The sequence below is a fragment of the Lissotriton vulgaris genome, chromosome 8, assembly GCF_964263255.1.
Source record: "Lissotriton vulgaris chromosome 8, aLisVul1.2, whole genome shotgun sequence".
Lineage (NCBI taxonomy): Eukaryota > Metazoa > Chordata > Amphibia > Caudata > Salamandridae > Lissotriton > Lissotriton vulgaris.
The window spans coordinates 839762133-839781684 of record NC_141696.1 but is presented as its reverse complement, the minus strand read 5'-3'; the positions used below and the strand labels follow the sequence as shown (position 1 = coordinate 839781684).

At 43.7% G+C, this 19552-nt stretch overlaps 1 protein-coding gene across 2 annotated transcripts in view; it reads left to right on the top strand.

Annotated features, from left to right (window-relative positions):
* The window catches only part of ARHGEF7 (Rho guanine nucleotide exchange factor 7), a 1058374-nt gene that overhangs the window by 645366 nt on the left and 393456 nt on the right, over positions 1 to 19552 (top strand). For both annotated transcript variants that reach the window (XM_086934741.1, XM_086934740.1), the window contains exon 14: positions 5466 to 5544. In XM_086934741.1, coding sequence (XP_086790867.1) covers positions 5466 to 5544 — 79 coding nt within the window. The remainder of the gene's footprint in view (positions 1 to 5465; positions 5545 to 19552) is intronic.

Here is a 19552-nt window from a genome sequence, read left to right as displayed (position 1 = left end):
CACAAATCCCCTTAGGCCCCCCACTCTAAGCAACAGAAGATCCGTCCCCAATAATCTCAGAAAAGTCCCCCTCTCTCTAGAACATTCGACCACCCTTCTCACCCCCAGACTCAAATGCATCCTACTCAACTGCAGATCGGCCCGAGACACTCCTCCGACATCGCGGATCTCATCATATCAATGGATCTTGACCTAGCCATTCTGACTGAAACGTGGCTAACTGAAACTTCTACACATATAATGGACATACTAGTCCCCCTCAACTACCACATCATTAGACTCGACAGGTCCGGCAAGACGGGCGGGGGAATCGCATGCATTTTTAGGAGCAACCTCTCTGTTACCAAAGTCACCTCCCCCTCCCTCACTTCCTATGAACTCTTCTGCCTTGATATCTCAAGCGAGGGCAAACCTGTATGCTCTCTACATGCCATCTACCACCCGCCTGGGGACAACCTCACCTTACCCAACAACTTATGGACACAATCTCATCCAACGCCGGTCGGCAGATCACTCAAATTTACCTGGGTGACTTCAATCTCCACTGGAACGATCAGAAAGACGCAGTGGTGAACAGTCTCAAATATTTCCTTAATGCACTTGACCTCGCCCAAATCTGCAACAGCCCGACACACGACAAAGGCTCGATCCTCGACCTTATCATCGTCAGAGAGGACACTAACCAACTGGGGGAGATCCAACCCTGTGACTGGTCAGACCACCACATTATCACTTTCTTCATCAATGAAAAAGTTAAACTTAACCCAGCTCAACCCACCAAATCCAAGATCTGGAAAAGGGACATGAAGAATCTTAACCCTAACTCCTTGCCTCCCCACAACTGCAGTCTCCTCCTTCCCCCTTCGGGCACCTCTGATGTTCAATCGCTGACCGATCTCTACCTCGATTCTATGAACTCAATAATCAACGAAGCCGCCCCCCTGCAACTGAAGAGAGTCTCCACCAAGAACTCGAACCCCTGGTATGATGGTAGACTCAATGAATACAGGTGTGCTATGCGAATGGCTGAGCGCACCTGGAGATCTGACCCCTCAGCACTGCACCTTAAAACGCTTAAGAACAAGAGAAATGCCTACTTTAGGACGATCAGGTGCTCAAAATCTGTCTTCTTTAGCCACCAGCTGGACCAAGCAAAAAACCGACCGAGAAAACTGTTTGAACTAGTCAAAACACAAACCAAGATGCAACCCTTACAAGCAAACACCACAACAAGCGATATTCCACACTGTGAAGACTTCTCTGCTTTCTTCAAGCTAAAGACTGATAACTTAAGAAGTGATGTACTCATTGATGTAAGCTGATACTCCAGCCACATCAGCATGACCACGACTCAACCTAAAAACAACGCATCATGGTCGTCCTTTGACACCTACTCTGAAGAAACAATCCACAAACTGCTTGGCACCTTGAAGCCCTCTAATCACTTCACAGACCCCCTACCTGCCAATGCTGTAAAAGACTTCACCCCCCTGCTCCTCCCACTCTGGACTAAAATCATTAACAGCTCCCTTCAGCAAGGACTCATCCCAGACTCCCTCAAGGTGGGACAAGTCACGCCTATACTCAAGAAACCTACAGCTGACCCGGCTGACCTACACAATTACCGCCCTATCACTAATATCCCCACCCTGGCCAAACTGCTGGAAAAATGCGTACAACTCTAGCTGACAAAACACATTGATCAGTTTGACCTCCTCAACCCTCATCAATCAGGCTTCCGAGCGAAACACAGCACGGAAACGGCTATGACGCACATAATTGATGACGCCCTCCAAATCCTTGATCACAATGATTCCTGCCTCCTCATCCTTCTTGATCTCTCCTCAGCATTTGATACTGTCAAACATGAGAACCTACTGGAGCTGTTAAATACCAGAAAGGGTGTATCCGGGACTGTTCTCAAATGGTTCACTTCCTTCCTACATAACCAGTCTCAGAAGTTCAAGATCAACAACGTGCTGTCCTCAGCTGTACCTGCAACTTTAGGCGTCCCACAAGGATCTTCCCTATCCCCCACATTGTTCAACCTCGTCCTGGAACCACTCACCACCGTGCTGCAAGCATCTAATGTACACTTCCATATGTACGCCGAAGACACTCAACTGTACCTCAAACTACAATCCCCGGAAGACATCAAACTTCTGAATTCCACACTCAGAAATACACAATCCTGGTTGGCCGATAATCACCTCAAACTAAACGCTCTGAAGACTGAGTTCCTTCTGATCTCACCTCCTGTGAAAATCGCCATCACCCAAACCTGGCTTAATCACCTAACTGCCCTCAATGTCCAACCCACTATTGTGGAATCCGCGAAATCCTTAGGCATCAAGCTTGACACCAACCTCAATATGCAGCAGCACATTAGCAAAGCAACTAAAGGAGCTAATTTCCAAATCAACACTCTGAGGAAACTTAAACCCTTCTTCCCAGCTAATGACTTCCAAACTGCTGTACAAGCCCTAGTCATCCCTCGCATAGACTATGGAATCGTGGCCCTCAGCGGACTCCCCCTTTCAACAACCGCTCCCCTAAGAGCCTCCTTGAACCTTGCCGCAAGACTCCTCACTGGTTCTAGAAAACATTCGCATATATCCCCTGACTTGAGATCCCTGAACTGGCTGCCTGTTGAAGCCAGAATACAGCTGAAAATTGCCTGTATGACACACTCGGCCGTACATCACAAGTCACCCAACTATCTCACTCAAAAGCTGTCTATATCTGGAGGCTCGAGATCCAAAAGAAGCACAAAAAATCTCCTCCTGAAACCTCGAATATTCCGGAAGGAAAAAACATGCAAACGCTCCTTCTCAGGAATGGCACCCAGGATCTGGAATGCACTCCCTCCTGAAACAAGACTTATCTCCTCCACTGCTTTTTTTAAGAAGGAGGTCAAAGCCATCCTTATGGCCAAGTTCACCTGAACTCTATTATTGCTGGATCAAAGACTTTGCACCGTTTGTGTATTATCGGCTACCTGATCGTTTATTGGTATTATATTGTTACATGTTTGCTATCCTATTTTGCTACTCACTCATTATCGACTACTATATTGTACCCAATAGTTGGTTTTATCACCCTCCTGTTGCCCCTACCCCTTGTTTCTGTAAAGCGCTCTGATATCTGCATAGATCTTGTTCACGCTATATAAAACTTTGAATAAATAAATAAATAAGTTTCCTTACGTCTAAATGGTGCAGTGGATTGGGGATGGAGGGTGGGGAGAGCCAGTTCGGCCTTGTAAGTGGTCGATTAAATGTGTGTAGTTATGTCACCAGCCAGGAGGTCATCTCCCATTTGCAAAACAGATTCTTTCATCAATTTCTTCTCCACCAGATATAGGTAAGTGCAGCCAACACGTTTTGCCTGGTTGCTCTTATAGCTGCAGTAAGCTAAAAAAAAAATGCTATCAACTGCTAGTAGGTAAACAAACAAGATTTTATGTAATTGTCACAGTGTACAAACTCTGAACGCTAGTGGTTGGATTACTTGTTGCCAAACATGGCACCACATGGATATGTCATTTTTCACAATAATGGCATCAAATCTTGTTTCTGTGACTACCGGCAGCTGACAGAATTTTCGAGTTTTCTGCAGCCATAAGAGCCTTTCTGGAACACTGGTGTGTCATTTGTTACGACGTTTCTACTTTAAACAGTTTGTCTGGCTGGGTACAGGATTTCGCCCTGAAGAAGCCTGTAACCAGGCAAAATGTATTGGGTGCACTTATTTATATCTGGTGAAGAAGACATTGATTAGTGTCACAGAATCAACCGTATGATTGTTTGATTAATTTCCTTTTGATGTTCTAGATACCAATTTTGCATGTGTTCTCTGTTTTGTTGCCTCTCGATTGTGTTCTAATGTATTTAATTAATGGCCAATAGGTAGCTGGTCATCAGAGGTGGGCAACAGCAGTTTAACACCTTGGCTGCTAGGTGTTTTCCCCTCCTGTGCTGCATTGGGCTCATTTCCCATTGTTCATGACGAGCTCAGCTCGTCATCAGCACAGCTCAACCGTGCAGCTTGACGAGCTGAGCTCGTCATCCGCATCGAAAGGGTTAAACCACAAATAATAAGAACACTTAATGTAGTGCGGCAAACTGGTCCCTAGCTGCCAATGCTTGTTAGTGTTGCATAACAGGCAGTTCTAACTTCAATCCTGTTTTGCTTGAGGACTTGTCAATACCGGATTTTTATAATTGCTGAAAGGGTTTAAGGGTATTACCATTTAGTGGCCAAACTTTACAGTTACCTACATTTGCAGAGTGTCGTGTAGGACTTTGGACTGAATCAAGTCAAGCACTGCCTCTAGTGATGCTATCCGGAAAAGATATTGACTGAACATGAATTGCAAAATATTCAATGTAATATATGTTAGGACATTTCAATGATGAAAAATTAGCCTTCTGCTCCAACATTGCAATGTTTGTCTTTCTATTTTCCCCTTTTTAATTCAGAACATTCTACCCTTGATGGGTGGAATGTTTTTAAAGCCTTTCTGCCTTGGGCTATACCATTTTGTGAAGGCTCTCACTCGTTCTAGGCCCTCGCCACTACAATTCTGGTACAAGGCTTTTAACGACCACTATAGCCCTTAGCAGCGGGCTATAAGTATATAGTATCTATTTTGACCCCTGCTGATAGAAGAGAAAGCTATGCTTATCATCTGATACCCTTACCAGTTGAATCAAGTAATTATACAAAATTTAGAAGGTGCACATTACCTCAGTTAAAAATCCTCCTGGACATGTATCTGCTCTTATGAGGCCAGTGTAGATGGAAGACTTTTTCGCCCCCACCCCACCCATAGGGCTGAGATCAAGGTGGCCGAAAACTATTTTTTTTGCTCACGCTATGAGAAACTCTAGTTAGGCCTTTAGACTTGTAAAAGCAGAGATAACGGGGTACATTTTTATACTTATATATTTATTAGTGAGACATGGCAAGATAGTAGGAATTTGTTTCTAGAATTTAACAAGGATACATACCTAGTCAGTATATCAGTGACGTGCAACAAATTCTCTTTGACAATATTCTTAGCTTCACTTAGTCGTGCCTACACACACTTAATGTATTTGTATGTTGAATAAAATATGTAAGGTTTTAGTATTTTTATCCAATACACTGGTATGTAATGAACATAATATGTGGTATTGTCTGAAAGAAAAGGCAACATGACTAATATGCTTTGATTTGTGTATTTTGTTTCATTTTATCTGGATTCTATATGTGTGCTTTAAAAAAGAATTGTTTATGCCAGTTTCTTCACAAAGCAATCATAAATAATGTTGCTAGTACATGCCACACCATTAGTGGCTGTTTTCCCGTAGTCTATGCTCCAAAGTAAATTTACAATGAAAGACATTAAAAGGCAGCAAATATTTCTTTAGCCTTCTGTATGCTTGGTTTTGGTTTATGGTTTCCTTCTCTTATTTGACTAGGGAAAACTTCCTTTAACCGGGATGACAATCTCTAGGCTGGAAGACAGTGAACATCAGAAAAATGCTTTTGAAATAGCAGGTAAGATGCAAACACCTCAGCAGACGTTGGAGTGTTGCTTAACACAACAAGAACGTTGTAGGCCTCACTGTTGTGTAGTGTTGTGCAGAAATCTGGAGGATCAGCACATTTTGCTGACTAGACTTTAGCCCACACCCTTTTATTCCTGAAGTATAAGCAAGCAGTGCTTTTTGTTAGAAAGGAACACAAATAATTGCACCTAAGACTTTACCTACTTTAACGGTCCTTTGGTGAAGTTGCCCAAATAATTATCATGTGTATATTTCAACTTATTCACATTTGCAGTTTTGTTATTTTGCTAGCTGTATAGTGTGGCCATCAAGAGTTACTGGAATATGCTCTGATAAAAGAAACTACTGCATAAACTAGACAGCAAGCTTGCCAGTTTTATCTGAGGGTTTTGCTTATTTTAAAGTGGCCATCCGGTGAATGTCAGATTTCACAAAAGGAAGATTTTCTTAGTTGTAGTGAAAGAAAGTCTTGATTGTATTAACTACAGGGAGATGAGTATTATGCCTTCTTTTCTTGCATGTATTTATATAGCAGCCAAGATAAAATATCAGTTCCATCCTACTTAAAGAAAAAAACTAGAGTATGCAGTCACATAGGGAACAACCAATCATGTTTCAGCAACTCTATAAACTTCTTGACTGGGAACAAGTCATCTTTACTTGTTGGAGCAGATCAAGAATGTTGACATATAGAAACTGTAACTGCAACACGCCATTAGTAGATGCCATTAGTAGAGTAAAAAAGTCTCAAGGATGTAATGATGTCCATAAGAGGACGACCATGCTGGGATTGAGAAGAGCCGCTAGTAGCGCCAAAAGCTTCCTGATTGTTGAAGAACTGATCGAGAGTTAAATAATGTCTTCCAAGGGGATCTCCATTATGAAAATCCTTCTTAAGACACCTGGTTTATGGGTGTGACAGGCACTATAAGAAAAAAGGGGAGGGTTAAAGATGCAAATGCAGTGGGGTGATGCTCTCCATGTCTTCAATAAAATTAGGAGTTTCCTTCACCAAAACTAAGAAAATCTACATTTTCTTACAAGAATGGAGGCTCCTATTATGCTAGTTTAAAGCGTAGCAACTACTGAATTAGCAATATGAGAAATAGATTTGTAATAAAAGTTTCTAGATGTGGAAACACTTGACCTGTCAGCTGATTTGAGAATAACATTCAGACCCGCACCAGCCCAAGGTCTTTAGACTCCATGTTACCTCTAGTGGAATGAGCCCCAAAAACAGAAGTGTCAATGCCTGCCACATTCATGTTTCATTTGACCCAGCGAGCCAAGGTAGTAGAAGGAACAGGTTAGGGAGGATATTTAAAAAAGATCAAGAGTTGAGATGAGGAAGGCATTCTCAAAACTTTGATTTTAACAATATATTCAAGTAGACAATTTTCCGCACAGAATTTAGGCTGAAGAGGAAAATAAGTATAGAAAACAGACGTTAAGATTGATTTGGTTCTTCTATGAACCTGGAAATATACACCAGTTGCATACATCTACAGAAGAGTCATCTAAAGCTTTGACATTAGAAAAACGTTTCAAAGAACCCAGATAAAGAGGACGGTTAGTTTCGCAGACTGAAACTTTATTGATAACGAGAAATTCTCGGGCCAAATGAGAAATAAATTCATAATAATATCAACATCCCACACGAGATTATAAGTAGGTTTTGAAAATCTTACTCTATTTAAAAGGTGGCAAATCAATGAGTGTTCTCCCACCAGTTTATCATCCTCTCTCATATGCTCTGCTGATATTACTGGCTTTTAAGTATTGACTGTCCTGTAGGTCTTTTCTTGGGAAGCTAAAAAATTAACCACTAGAATTATATCTGCTGAGACGGAATCTACACCCCTGTCCATGCACCAATTATTCCACACCAACCTGGCTGATCTTTATGCTTTTGTTGTTCCCGGGAATCAAAATTGGCAAATGAGCTGAGCAGCATCCCTGAGAATCCTGGCCTTATCCAGGATTACCCAAAACCATCCACGCTATTAAGCCGATGGACTGGTTGAGAGATCAGATCAGGAAATAATCTTTGTGGGTTCAGAAGTTGAGTTGGAAAGAATGGAATCAGAATAGGCACATCTACTGATAGTTCTAGGGCAGTAGGGAACCAGGGTTGACACTACAAAAAAGGACTTGTCAATAGTAGGTTAGGGATGTGATAGGGACTTCCACCAACAAATTCCTTACCTTTGAATATCCCCAGGTGTCAGACTGGATCCAGAAGATTTTCAAGCAGTCCCCCTGTGCACCAGTAGGTGGTGTCATTAGCTCTGCGTCAGCATCGTCCGCGGTGAAAATGACGTGCACGGTACCTATATAGGCGACACCTCTCTCCTTTATGCACCAGATAGCCCTGATCCGAATTGAGCTTTCACTCAGTCGCATTTAGACAGTTTTCTTTACTTTTTGTCTTTTTATTTCCTGGTTTGATGATGTCATTAAAGGAAACAGCTGGTTTCAAGCCATGTCGGGCCTTTCTTAGGCAAATGTCGGTGACAGACCCTCACTCGGTGTGTTTGTGGTACCTGGTGCCGGGACACGACTAAGGTGTGAGGACTGCCACATCATGCACCCCAAGGTACTGAGGGAATGATCCCTCAAACCCCTCACCGCCCAACGTCGGTTGACTCCGTGAAGCTCAAGGTCCTGTACATGTGGGATGTCTTGGACCATTTGCGGAGCTCCTCCCAATGTTCATCATTGCACTCTGTCATCAGGGAAATCAGGTAAGTCCCACAAACACAAGAAGTAGAAGATGTCAAATTACTCTTCATTATCCTCACGCCATTTGAAGTCATCCGACGAGATGAGGGAGCGTTGGCAGACCAGGTCCTGTGAGTTGGCGGGCCTGGTCCTGGGTCTGCTCCACGCTCCACGCTTCCCCAATTTTCCAAACGTTGGTGCGATCCCTACCCAACTTCATCGGTGCCCACTCCACTTCCAACACCACCAACTACCCTCAGCGGGGCAGTCACCATTGTTATTCTCGAATTCGGTACAGAGTCAGATGAGCGTTGTCCAGCCCTGTGTCCGTTGCTGACTGAGGACATTCTTCCCGGAGCTTAGCCAGTGCTGTATTTGATGGATAGGCCTGTTGGGGTAGACATTTGGGGCGAATTTTTGGACCCTATGGAGATTACCCGGTTGAGGAGGACAACTGGTATTAGGAACTGGGTAAAGCCAGTGGGTTCAACACCTGATGCTGGCCTGGTTTTCCGCCTCCTATTTTGGCTACAGAGGAGGGAGACTCGTTTGCAGTGGTGGCGCACAAGGCAGCTGAGGTCCTGGACCACAACCTACCCTTAGTGGCAGTCAAGACTAGCGTCTTGACTGAGGTGCTTCAGCCGGGTGTTACCTCTCTGATTCCTTACTTGCATTCATTTTGCAGAAAAGTAGATCTTGTTCTAGAAAGAGACCCGTTTGTAATTTTGTCTAAATCTGTTTACTACTTTGGGATGTATTAAAGAGAAACTTTTATAGATATCTAGGGATGCGGATCATCTGCAGATCCGTGGGTCCTAGCGGATCCGAAGCCCTATTGGTATTAAAAAAAGATTTAAAAAAACCTTACCCAGTCACACACCAGACCCCCGTTGTGCATGGCGGGGGGTTGGGTGCATGTGGGCGGGGGTGTTGGCTGCAGGCCCTGCAGCCATTCCATGCCACCACGGCCTTGCGAGGCGGTATTTGTATTAGCGTACAGTAATTATATGTTACTTTTATGTTAAACAAAATAGAAATTCACTGAAAAAAAACTGAGGTTATAGTTAGGTTGATGTTTTACCCACACAAAACCATCGAAATTCATCAGTTATAGTTATACTTGTAGTTGTACTTATGTGAAGAAACTATTACTCGTGCTGTTAAACCAAGAGTTATAGTTTCTTAACATGAGTATAGCTATAACTGTTAAATTTCTATGGTTTTCTGTGAGTAAAACATCAACCTAACTATTACAAACACAGACAAATATATACATAAATACCAACCTAACTTAGACACTCCTCAAAAGAAAACTCTTGATCTTAGTAATAACAAGACAGTTTTTAAACCTAAATGCATACATTCCAAACTGCATCATACCCAGGAAGATGTCACAGACACTTTTCTTTGAGCCAGGTGTATGAACACATTTTCCCATAGACACAGAATGGGTAAAACTGTTTGATACATCTGGCCCTTTATGTTCTAATCAACTTTTTAGGTCTCGCCTGTCGATGCGCATGCGCATCGAGCTTGCGAGACTATGGGGGCTTATCCACTCTTGAACCAACTTGCAAGGAATCGTGGCGATTCCTTGCAGTGCACGAGAAATTTAAGCTCAATGCGCATGCGCATTGAGCTTAAAAGCGCGTGCACATGCCCCCAGCCGCCTGCCTTGCCTACTCTCTCTGTCACAGCCTCCCCCAGCTCCGCCCCCTCACTTCTTGATTGCACGGCCGCTAGGCCGTGCCTCCCCTACTCTCCTCCCCCCTCCTCATACTACTCTCCTCCCCCCTCCTCCTCCTACTCTCCTCCCCTGCCTGCCGTGTCGCACCTCTCCCCGCTCCGCCCCCTCCCCTGCCCGCCGTGTCGCATTTCTCCTCCCCCTTCCCCTTATCTTCCTTCCCTCCGTCTTGTTCTGTTTTCTTGTTTTTCTGGAGGACCACATCAACTGGAATAATCTGTTTTTAAATACGTATTTGCCATTATAGTCGGTATCCCAAAAATAGTTATCATCCGAATCATTAAATTTATCGACAGCATTTTGAGACGATGGCGTTGTAATATTCACCCCTCTAATATGTGGTCCAAGAAGAGAAGAGCACTCGATCAAAAGTGAAGAATCTACATCACCCACAGGGTGTTCGTGTTGGAATTATGGCTACAGCTGTGCATTGTCTGCAGACTTATAGTTTAGCTGGCCGTCTGCTGCTACTCTCCGGATATACCTCCCTCCGTTTGTTAAACACTGCAGAAACGCGCCCTTCCTTATGCGCATACCCTGGCTGCAGCGAGCAGGCTTGTGTTGCAGCGGCCGCGGCTCTTTTGGTGTCCTTAGTATGTCATGGCGCTGCCACACATGTGGATCACATTGAGCAGCTCCCTTGAGTGAGGCCAGTTGAATTAGCAACCAGTTCCTGCTGTGTACTCGTGTTGCTTCTCTTGCAACATGCCCCTGCCCTAGACTAATTCCTGGAACCGCCGCAGCCCAAGCACACTCCACCTGTTGTTCATTAACCAGGAGCGCATTGGCGCGCCTCCTCCGACTCTGCCGTTGTATCGCGACCGTCCGTGATAACTATTAGTGAATTTTGCTGCGACTGGAAGCGTGCGCGCGGCTTCTCTGCTTGACAATACGGAGCGTTCTTCCACGTGGTTGGAAACCAGTGTTTTTACAGTGGCTTCACCAGTGACATCGCTGTTGCCAAGCAACTCTTCCCCTCCCCCACCGCTGCGCAGCACGCCGGCTTGCGCTGCTGCGTACTAGTTCTTCAAAAGGATGGCGAGCCGGCCTACCACGTGCACCTTTCTTCTAGTCTGGCAAAATTCGAGACCCTCGCTGTGTGGGGTCATAGTGTGCCCCGAGGGCAGCTTTATTGACATGTCTGTTGAACTCCCTGGCGACGTTAGCGCGGAGCCCGTACAGAAATCTGTCTTTCATGAGTGAAAAATATCAGGGGATTAAGACACGTTCGAGCCATGGGTTAGAGTTAGACGTTGAGTCGCGGGTTTCTCACAATCAGCTGTTCTGAGCTGTCAGTCTCTCTCTGGCATCCTGATGTTGCACTCCCCAGCTTCACACCATGGTTGCGTGAACAAGAGTGTTTTGTTTGGCAGTGGCCATAGCAGCCCAGGGCCCTTTGATATGTTTATTTACTTGGGAAGGGTAAAACTTTTTTTAAAACATTTTTTTTATATTAGCCACAAGGTACAAAGGTATATAGAAGCACTAACACATCATAATTCCATATTTAACATCACTCATTTCATTACCAACAAATAACAATTTACTTTATAAAACACAGACCTTAATATCCAATTTCATATGATGATATACAATAATATTAGAAAAAGGGACAGAAAAGATAAAGATAAGACCCCCCCCCCCCTTATTAAAGCAGCTCATACTCGTGGCGAATGCTCCTCGTGTCTTTTTTAGGTCTCGCCTGTCGATGCGCATGCGCATCGAGCTTCCGAGACTATGGGGGCTTAACCACTCTTTACCTAACTTGCAAGGAATCGTGGCGATTCCTTGCAGTGCCCGTGACTTTTAAGCTCAATGCGCATGCGCATTGAGCTTAAAAGCGCATGCACATGCCCCCAGCCGCCTGCCTTGCCTACTCTCTCTCGCACAGCCTCCCCCAGCTCCGCCCCCTCACTTCTTGATTGCACGGCCGCTAGGCCGTGCCTCCCCTACTCTCCTCCCCCCTCCTCCTCCTACTCTCCTCCCCTGCCTGCCGTGTCGCACCTCTCCCCTCTCCCCGCTCCGCCCCCTCCCCTGCCCGCCGTGTCCTGGTTAGCGTGGGAGTTTTGTTTCATTATCAACTCACGAGTACTAGGAACTCTCTTTTTTAATCCTCACAGGAGCCACAGAGGCATGTTTAACAGCTTTCTTTGTTTGTTGTTTATGATTTATAGTCCGGGATTTTTGCCCTCTCCGCATTTGAAAGGATTTTTCGATGGCTCCCGCCCCAAGAACAAGAACTGGTGGTGTCACCGGGAGCCGCGAATTCCTGTGGAAGATGTCTCTATTTTTACCAATTTAAATGCAAAAACAGTCAGCCAGTTAAGCAATTAGCATGTCAATGCCGAAGCATGTACGGAGCTTAACCCCGGATTTATTCACGTGGAGAGAAAAGCCCACATTTTTCATACAGTATTCTGACTCTGACCATTTGTGTCTGCAGGTGTGGGGTGACTCACTCCTCTGATAATCAGCCTGCAGCGACACTGGTGCCTTAAGTATGTGTCACTTTAGCCGGAGTTCCCAGCTGTTCCCCCTTGGAAGGTCCAACTGTGGGACAAAAAATGCCGACTCATGTTTTTGTAACACTTACCCCTTCGTTGTTCGTGTTCAACATATCTTTAGTGGATCTTGATATTTAACATTCCCCCCTCCCCACAGCAATGCCCTCCGTTTTCACTCGCTGCCTCCTCCCGCTCTCCTTAATCCGCTCTCCCTCCTCCCACACCCTCGCTCCGCCCCCTCCCCTGCCTGCCGCGTCGCATTTCTCCTCCCCCCTCCCCACAGCAATGCAGGCCTGTTGCGACAACACCTAACCAGGGGAACCAGCCTGCTATCCCTTCCGCTTGTTTTACATACAACTTTGTCCGCTATCTCTTCACTCCCGCCTGTGCACCCCTTGTCTCATGTGTGGCTAAACTATGTCGCAGTTAAACCTATCAGTTCCAAAGTGATTTTGTTATCCGGGGAATTGTCTGGAACTCTCTTTTTTAATCCTCACAGGAGCCACAGAGGCATGTTTAACAGCTTTCTTTGTTTGTTGTTTATGACTTATAGTCCGGGATTTTTGCCCTCTCCGCATTTGAAAGGATTTTTCGATGGCTCCCGCCCCAAGAACAATAACTGGTGGTGTCACCGGGAGCCGCGAATTCCTGTGGAAGATGTCTCTGTTTTTACCAATTTAAACGCAAAAAACAGTCAGCCAGTTAAGCAATTAGCATGTCAATGCCGAAGCATGTACGGAGCTTAACCCCGGATTTATTCACGTGGAGAGAAAAGCCCACATTTTTCATACAGTATTCTGACTGTTCTTGGATTTTCGTCACAATAAAATACACTGAACATAATCTTCACAAAATTATTTTACAAACGTTTAAGCTATTGCCATTATAAATTACAATAAATTTTATTTAAGTATTAATTATTTACAAAATTAAAAGCCATTGTTATTTGCAATATCAATACATCTAAGTCACGTAAAGACAACACACATTGCATTACAAATGCTATAGGTGTCACATTTGCGAAAGTTAAAACTATTGACATTGTAACTGACAAAGCTATTACTTTTGCTATTTTCAAAATCAACACATAAATAAAAAAAGTGTCCTTTACAATACCAATTGCTCAAACTTTCCTAATGCGAGACCTATTGCATTTCCAATGCTTGTTTTATGTTCACATCAAGAGCTTTTAAAACCCACAGTCCCATAACCATAGATATTGTACATCTGTACACAACTTCCATTAGTTTTGCCATGATCCCAATTGAACCTTATTCATAATAACCCAAAAATTGAGTGCAGAAATAACTTGTGTATATTGTTTCAATATATGTAGACCTCGTAAACTGATTTCCAAAATGGTTTCTTTGATGTGAGAGTCACTGCATGTATAGATGCCTGCAATTTATAACCATATGCCTAGTTATACTCCTAAATGACACATAAAGCGAGTATTTAATGTCATAGTTTTTTTAGGCGACTTGACACTTACTTTGAATTGTTGTAAATCTTGCTGAGGCTAATTAATCTTTTTTTATTCAAAGTTCTTCAGTATTATATCAGGAACTTCCTCTTAATAAGTCATTAAGAACTTATTCTAGAGAAACATATTTATTGTCACTAAATATTATCACGAATAGACACACACCCCGGCTTCATTCTTTCAAGATAATTTAAATGTGATCCCTAACTTTTTATGAAGTTGTGAATAGGCCAATTGTATTTTCATCAAGTGTTATATTGTCTTCATATACTTTATAGGTGCCCCATGATATGGGAATCTAAAAATTAAATCACATATAAGTATTCAAATGCATTTTTAGATCTGCATTGATAGCCGTTATTTATCATTATATTGCATGGTTCTGTTTTCAATTTTCTTCATTGAATGCAAATTCTGTTGTCCTAAGCCTCTCTTGGTGTATATATATATATATGAAGTGTTTTATTACAGCACTCTATCACGTTTTAGACTTCTACAGCTGAGCAGAGTATTTACTTGAGCCTAAGGCTGTACGTGTTGCTCATGGTGAATAATGGCTCCGCCATTTTAGATAGACTCTAGCTGTCTCCTTATTTCGAATCATTGTGTGGTATCAGGATATTTTAGAAAGAGGACAATACACACACACTCAGACGTTCACACTCATGCTCACTCTCACGCTGTAATACTCTGCTTTGAGTGTTAAATGTTGCTTGCCATTTTCCAGTTTGGCATGATTCTTAACTTCAGCATTGATGGCACCACGCTAATCCTATGCTTACACTATGCTAGTAAAACAAACATTTGATGTGAGCAGTTTTAGAATGTCTGGTGAGTGTGTGCATTTGAGGGATAAAAGACGACTGTGGTTAATTCCGTCACGTGCTGCCTATGACCCCATGAGGAAGAAGCAGGAGCTTTGAAACACGTTGGGGAGATTAAAAAAAAACGGGCACAATGTGCAACCATGGAAAATAAAAAGTTTGTTAACTTGCACCAGCAGAGTGGCGTCCTTGTGTTCAGAGGCACATTGGTTGATGTTTAAACGCGGCGGCCTCAGCCGCGAAGGATGCACCACCCGGCAAGACTTACCAAAACGGGACTGAATGGCGTGGATTTCTCTGCCGAAAATCTGTGCTGGTGATTCATGATTAAGTGGCTGCATCTTGTGCCTGGAGCCCACTGGAGGGCGGTGAAATGAACTTAAAGGCAAATTAATCACGGCACATAACGGACCCAACTGGAGGATATGAATCGGACTACAGCCCCCAGCATACCTCACTGGAGAGTGTGTGCATTTGAGGGATAGAAGACGACTGTGGTTAATTCCGTCACATGCTGCCTATGACCCCATGAGGAAGAAGCAGGAGCTTTGAAACGCGTCGGGGGAGATTCAAACAAACCGGGCACAATGTGCAACCACGGAAAATAAAAAGTTTGTTAACTTGCACCAGCGGAGTGGCGTCCTTGTGTTCAGAGGCACATTGGTTGCTATATAGATATATGTATATAGAGATAGTTGCAGTTTAGGGAATAATGTACTGAAGAAAAACTTTCCTGCGTAGTGGTTCTTCCCTGCATGTTTGCTGGAGTAATTGCATGCAGTCAGGTCTGTGTGTTTAATAAATAAATATATATATATATATATATATATATATATATATCGCTCAAAATCCTCTTACTTCAAAAAGGACAACAGCACTCCGGGGTTGGTGATTTCCAAAGCGGTCTTTTTAAATTTAATGAAAAGCAAACAAACGCGTTTCGGCGTAAGCCTTAGTCAGTGTCAATGACACTTGACACATGACCCAACTTAAAGCTCCGTTGTGGGAGTAAACATAGACGAGGGACTTCCCCAAATGCCGATTTTCGACGCCATCTTGTAAAAGATAAGGTCAAATACACATTGTATGTATATGCACACTGTGCAGGACAATAGTACCGTAAATTGGTACAAATACAAGAAAAGTATGGGCATAAATAGATATATTTTTAAAATGTAACAAAATCAAGCCGTGGATAGTCATCGGTCCCTTAACAGTCAATCTACCCCACTAGAAGCCATGTATGAGTCAGCAAAACATTGTATGAAAGCTATTACATAAAAATACAGAAAAATGGTCATCAATTGCATATATATTCTATACATCATAAACTCCAAGGAGCAAACGAAAGGCAGCAATCTTATATCATATCATACCCTACAGGAGGGTTAATCAGTGGACCAACGCAACAGTCCCACCCATGAAAATGGAGGAAAAGAAATGGAAATAATAACCAAATATATACATAGTAATGATGAAAACAAAATGTGTGTGATAATTGCAAAAAATGCAAAAACCCCAGTTGATGGACCGAATGCAGAACAATGCCATACATTCACCCCAGTACATAGATCTGGGCCTAAATCCATTGTTTTTTTGCACTCCACACCACCCTAGTTCAGACATGGCCATATGCAAATCAGTCTGACCCTGTGCCTCATGGGAACAGGCCAGCCCGAACTGCCAAGCCATGCCTTCCCTGGACCGGAAACAAGCTTCCGAGGACCGGTTTCTGGCATTCCAGCCTTCTTCAGCCTGGCTTGCTTGAATCCAGTGGTGTGGAGTGCATGGTACTCACGTCTGAGCATACCCATCCCACTCGGGGTGACAAATGCAAAAACCACAGTTGATGGACAGAATGCAGAACAATGTCATACATTCACCCCAGTACAGAGATCTGGGCCTGAATCCATCGTTTTATTGCTCTCCACACCACCCCAGTTCAGACATGGCCATATGCAAATCAGTCTGACCCTGTGCTTCATGGGAACAGTCCAGCCCGAACTGCCAAGCCATGCCTTCCCTGGACCGGAAACAAGCTTCCGAGGACTGGTTTCTGGCATTCCAGCCGTCTTCAGCCCGGCTTGCTTGAATCCAGTGGTGTGGAGAACATGGGACTCACATCTGAGCATACCCATCCCACTCAGGGTGACAAATGCAAAAACCACAGTTGATGGACAGAATGCAGAACAATGTCATACATTCACCTCAGTACAGAGATCTGGGCCTAAATCCATCATTTTTTTGCACTCCACACCACCCCGGGTTCAGACATGGCCATATGCAAATCAGTCTGACCCTGTGCCTCATGGGAACAGTCCAGCCCGAACTGCCAAGCCATGCCTTCCCTGGACCGGAAACACGCTTCCGAGGACCGGTTTCTGGCATTCCAGCCGTCTTCAGCCCGGCTTGCTTGAATCCAGTGGTGTGGAGAGCATGGGACTAACGTCTGAGCATACCCATCCCACTCGGGGTGACAAATGCAAAAAATCATCATGAAACATCCAATAAGACCCCGCCATGAGTTCACTATGCAGACTAATCCTATACAACAAACAGCCGTACCCCATTATCACCTGTTGTAATTCATTTTCCTAGGTGGACGGCCATTTCCTCCCCGCTGTTCAGACCCCCAGGATGTTTAGTGGCTAAATCAATGATGTATCTCGATTCTAGCTGTCTGAGTCGTCTTAACCTGTCACCACCTCTAGCATTGCTAGGTATAGAGTCCAACCCAAAATATTGCAGTTTGCTACGATCTTTGTTGTGATGCTCCGCAAAGTGCCGGGCTACTGGATAGGAAGGATCTACCTTATCGATAGCCCGGAGATGTTCCAGCACCCTCATTTTCAGCTGACTGATGGTGCTCCCGATGTAGCGGAGGCCACATGGGCACACGAAACAATACACTGCATACACAGTACTGCATGTAATGAATTTCTGTATTTTCATGGATCTTCCTGTATCTTGGTTGTCATAATGGAGAACTCTCTTACTGGCCGCACAGGCTTTGCAGCGCCCGCACGGGTAGGACCCACTCATTTCCTTGAGTGTGTTGGACTTGACCGTGGGTCTTTCTAAGTGGCTTCGTACCAGCATATCCCCTAATGACCTACCTTTACTGAAGGTCACCAGAGGGTGTGGAGGCAGATCCTCCCTCAATACAATATCTGTGCGCAGGATGTGCCAGTTTTTTCGCATCATGGCCCTGAGGTGGTTAGCTCCCGAGGAGTAGGGTGTGACCATCCTAAATATACCCTCTTCAATCGTGTTAGTATTTACAGTTTTTTTTTTAAGCAGTTCTGCCCTAGGGATTCTCCTCACTCGCCTAAGTATGTTCTGCAGTAGTGTGTCATCGTAACCTCTAAGTCGGAAGCGTGCCAGGCATTCCAAGGCTGCCACCTCAAACTCCCGGTCCTGTGTGCTGTTTCTGTGGAGCCTCAAGAGTTCCCCATAGGGGATACTCCTGATGAGTTTGGGTGGGTGACTGCTTTTGGCAAACAGGATAGAATTTCCTGCTGTTTGGGAAATAATGCACTGAAGAAAAACTTTGCTGCGTGGTGGTCAGTTCGGGCATGTTTGCTGGAGTAATTGCTTGCAGTCAGGTCTGTGTGTTTAATATATATATATATATATATATATATATATATATATATATATATATATATATATATATATATATATATATTTTACCTACTGGCGGTTGCCAATAGGTAGTTATAGTTAGGACCTATTATCCATAGGAAAATCGCAACATTCTTTTCCTAAGAACTTTGCTGTCGGTTGACGAATCTTCGCGTAATTTTGTAAACTCCTGCGGTGCTCCGGTCAGCTCCTATCTTAAAAGTTTCGGGGTGATTCGGCAAGCGGGGGGGCGAAAAAAAAGGAGGGTCCCAAAACGTGTTTTCTCAATGTTAATTCCCATAGGATACTTTAGACACTGCTACATCCCGAACTGCTGAACCGAATTACACCAAATTTGGTGAAAAAGGTGTCCCTTGGTTCAGAAAGATCCCTTTTTGTTAAATGGTGTATTCCGTTCAGTAGTTCATGAGAAAGTAGAAAAAGAAAAAGTTTCAATATCTGGGCGGAGCCTAACACATCTCATCGTGAGAGCTGATTGGCTGTCAGCACTTCATCCTAGAATTGCTGGCAGCCATCTTGGGACCAATATATGTGATAGTACCCAATTGGAATGCATTGTAGTGAATTTAAGATTTTGAGGGTTACCAAAAGGAGAACTATAAAGGGTGATAAAAGACTTTAGTTACATTAGAATTCATTTGTTGATGGTACCATACTAATGTCAGGAATTATGGTGTGTTCTAAGAGGATTTTACCCTGTGAAAAACCTTCTGCTGGGATATCATGAATCTTGTTTGAGAGAAAACTGAAGCTAAAATGAGAGCATATTTTCTGTAAATTCACATTATCTTTCTCAGTCATGTGAGAATGAAGTCTGTCATTCTCAGTAAATCATGCACATCCAACAAGGGCAGAGATTGTCAATTGATTCCTTTGTGTTCTACTGCAGTTTCCCAGAGTGCTCTAAAGAATAACTAGAGCGCTAACAGCCTTACTTATGACAAAAGTATAGCACACCTGAAGCCATCTTGATTGGAATAAACTGGTAACACTTAAAACATTATTTTAAAAAGGAACAAAATGATGGGGTTTACTTTTTTGTCATAGAAATTATGGTTAGTGCTGTAGAAAGAAAA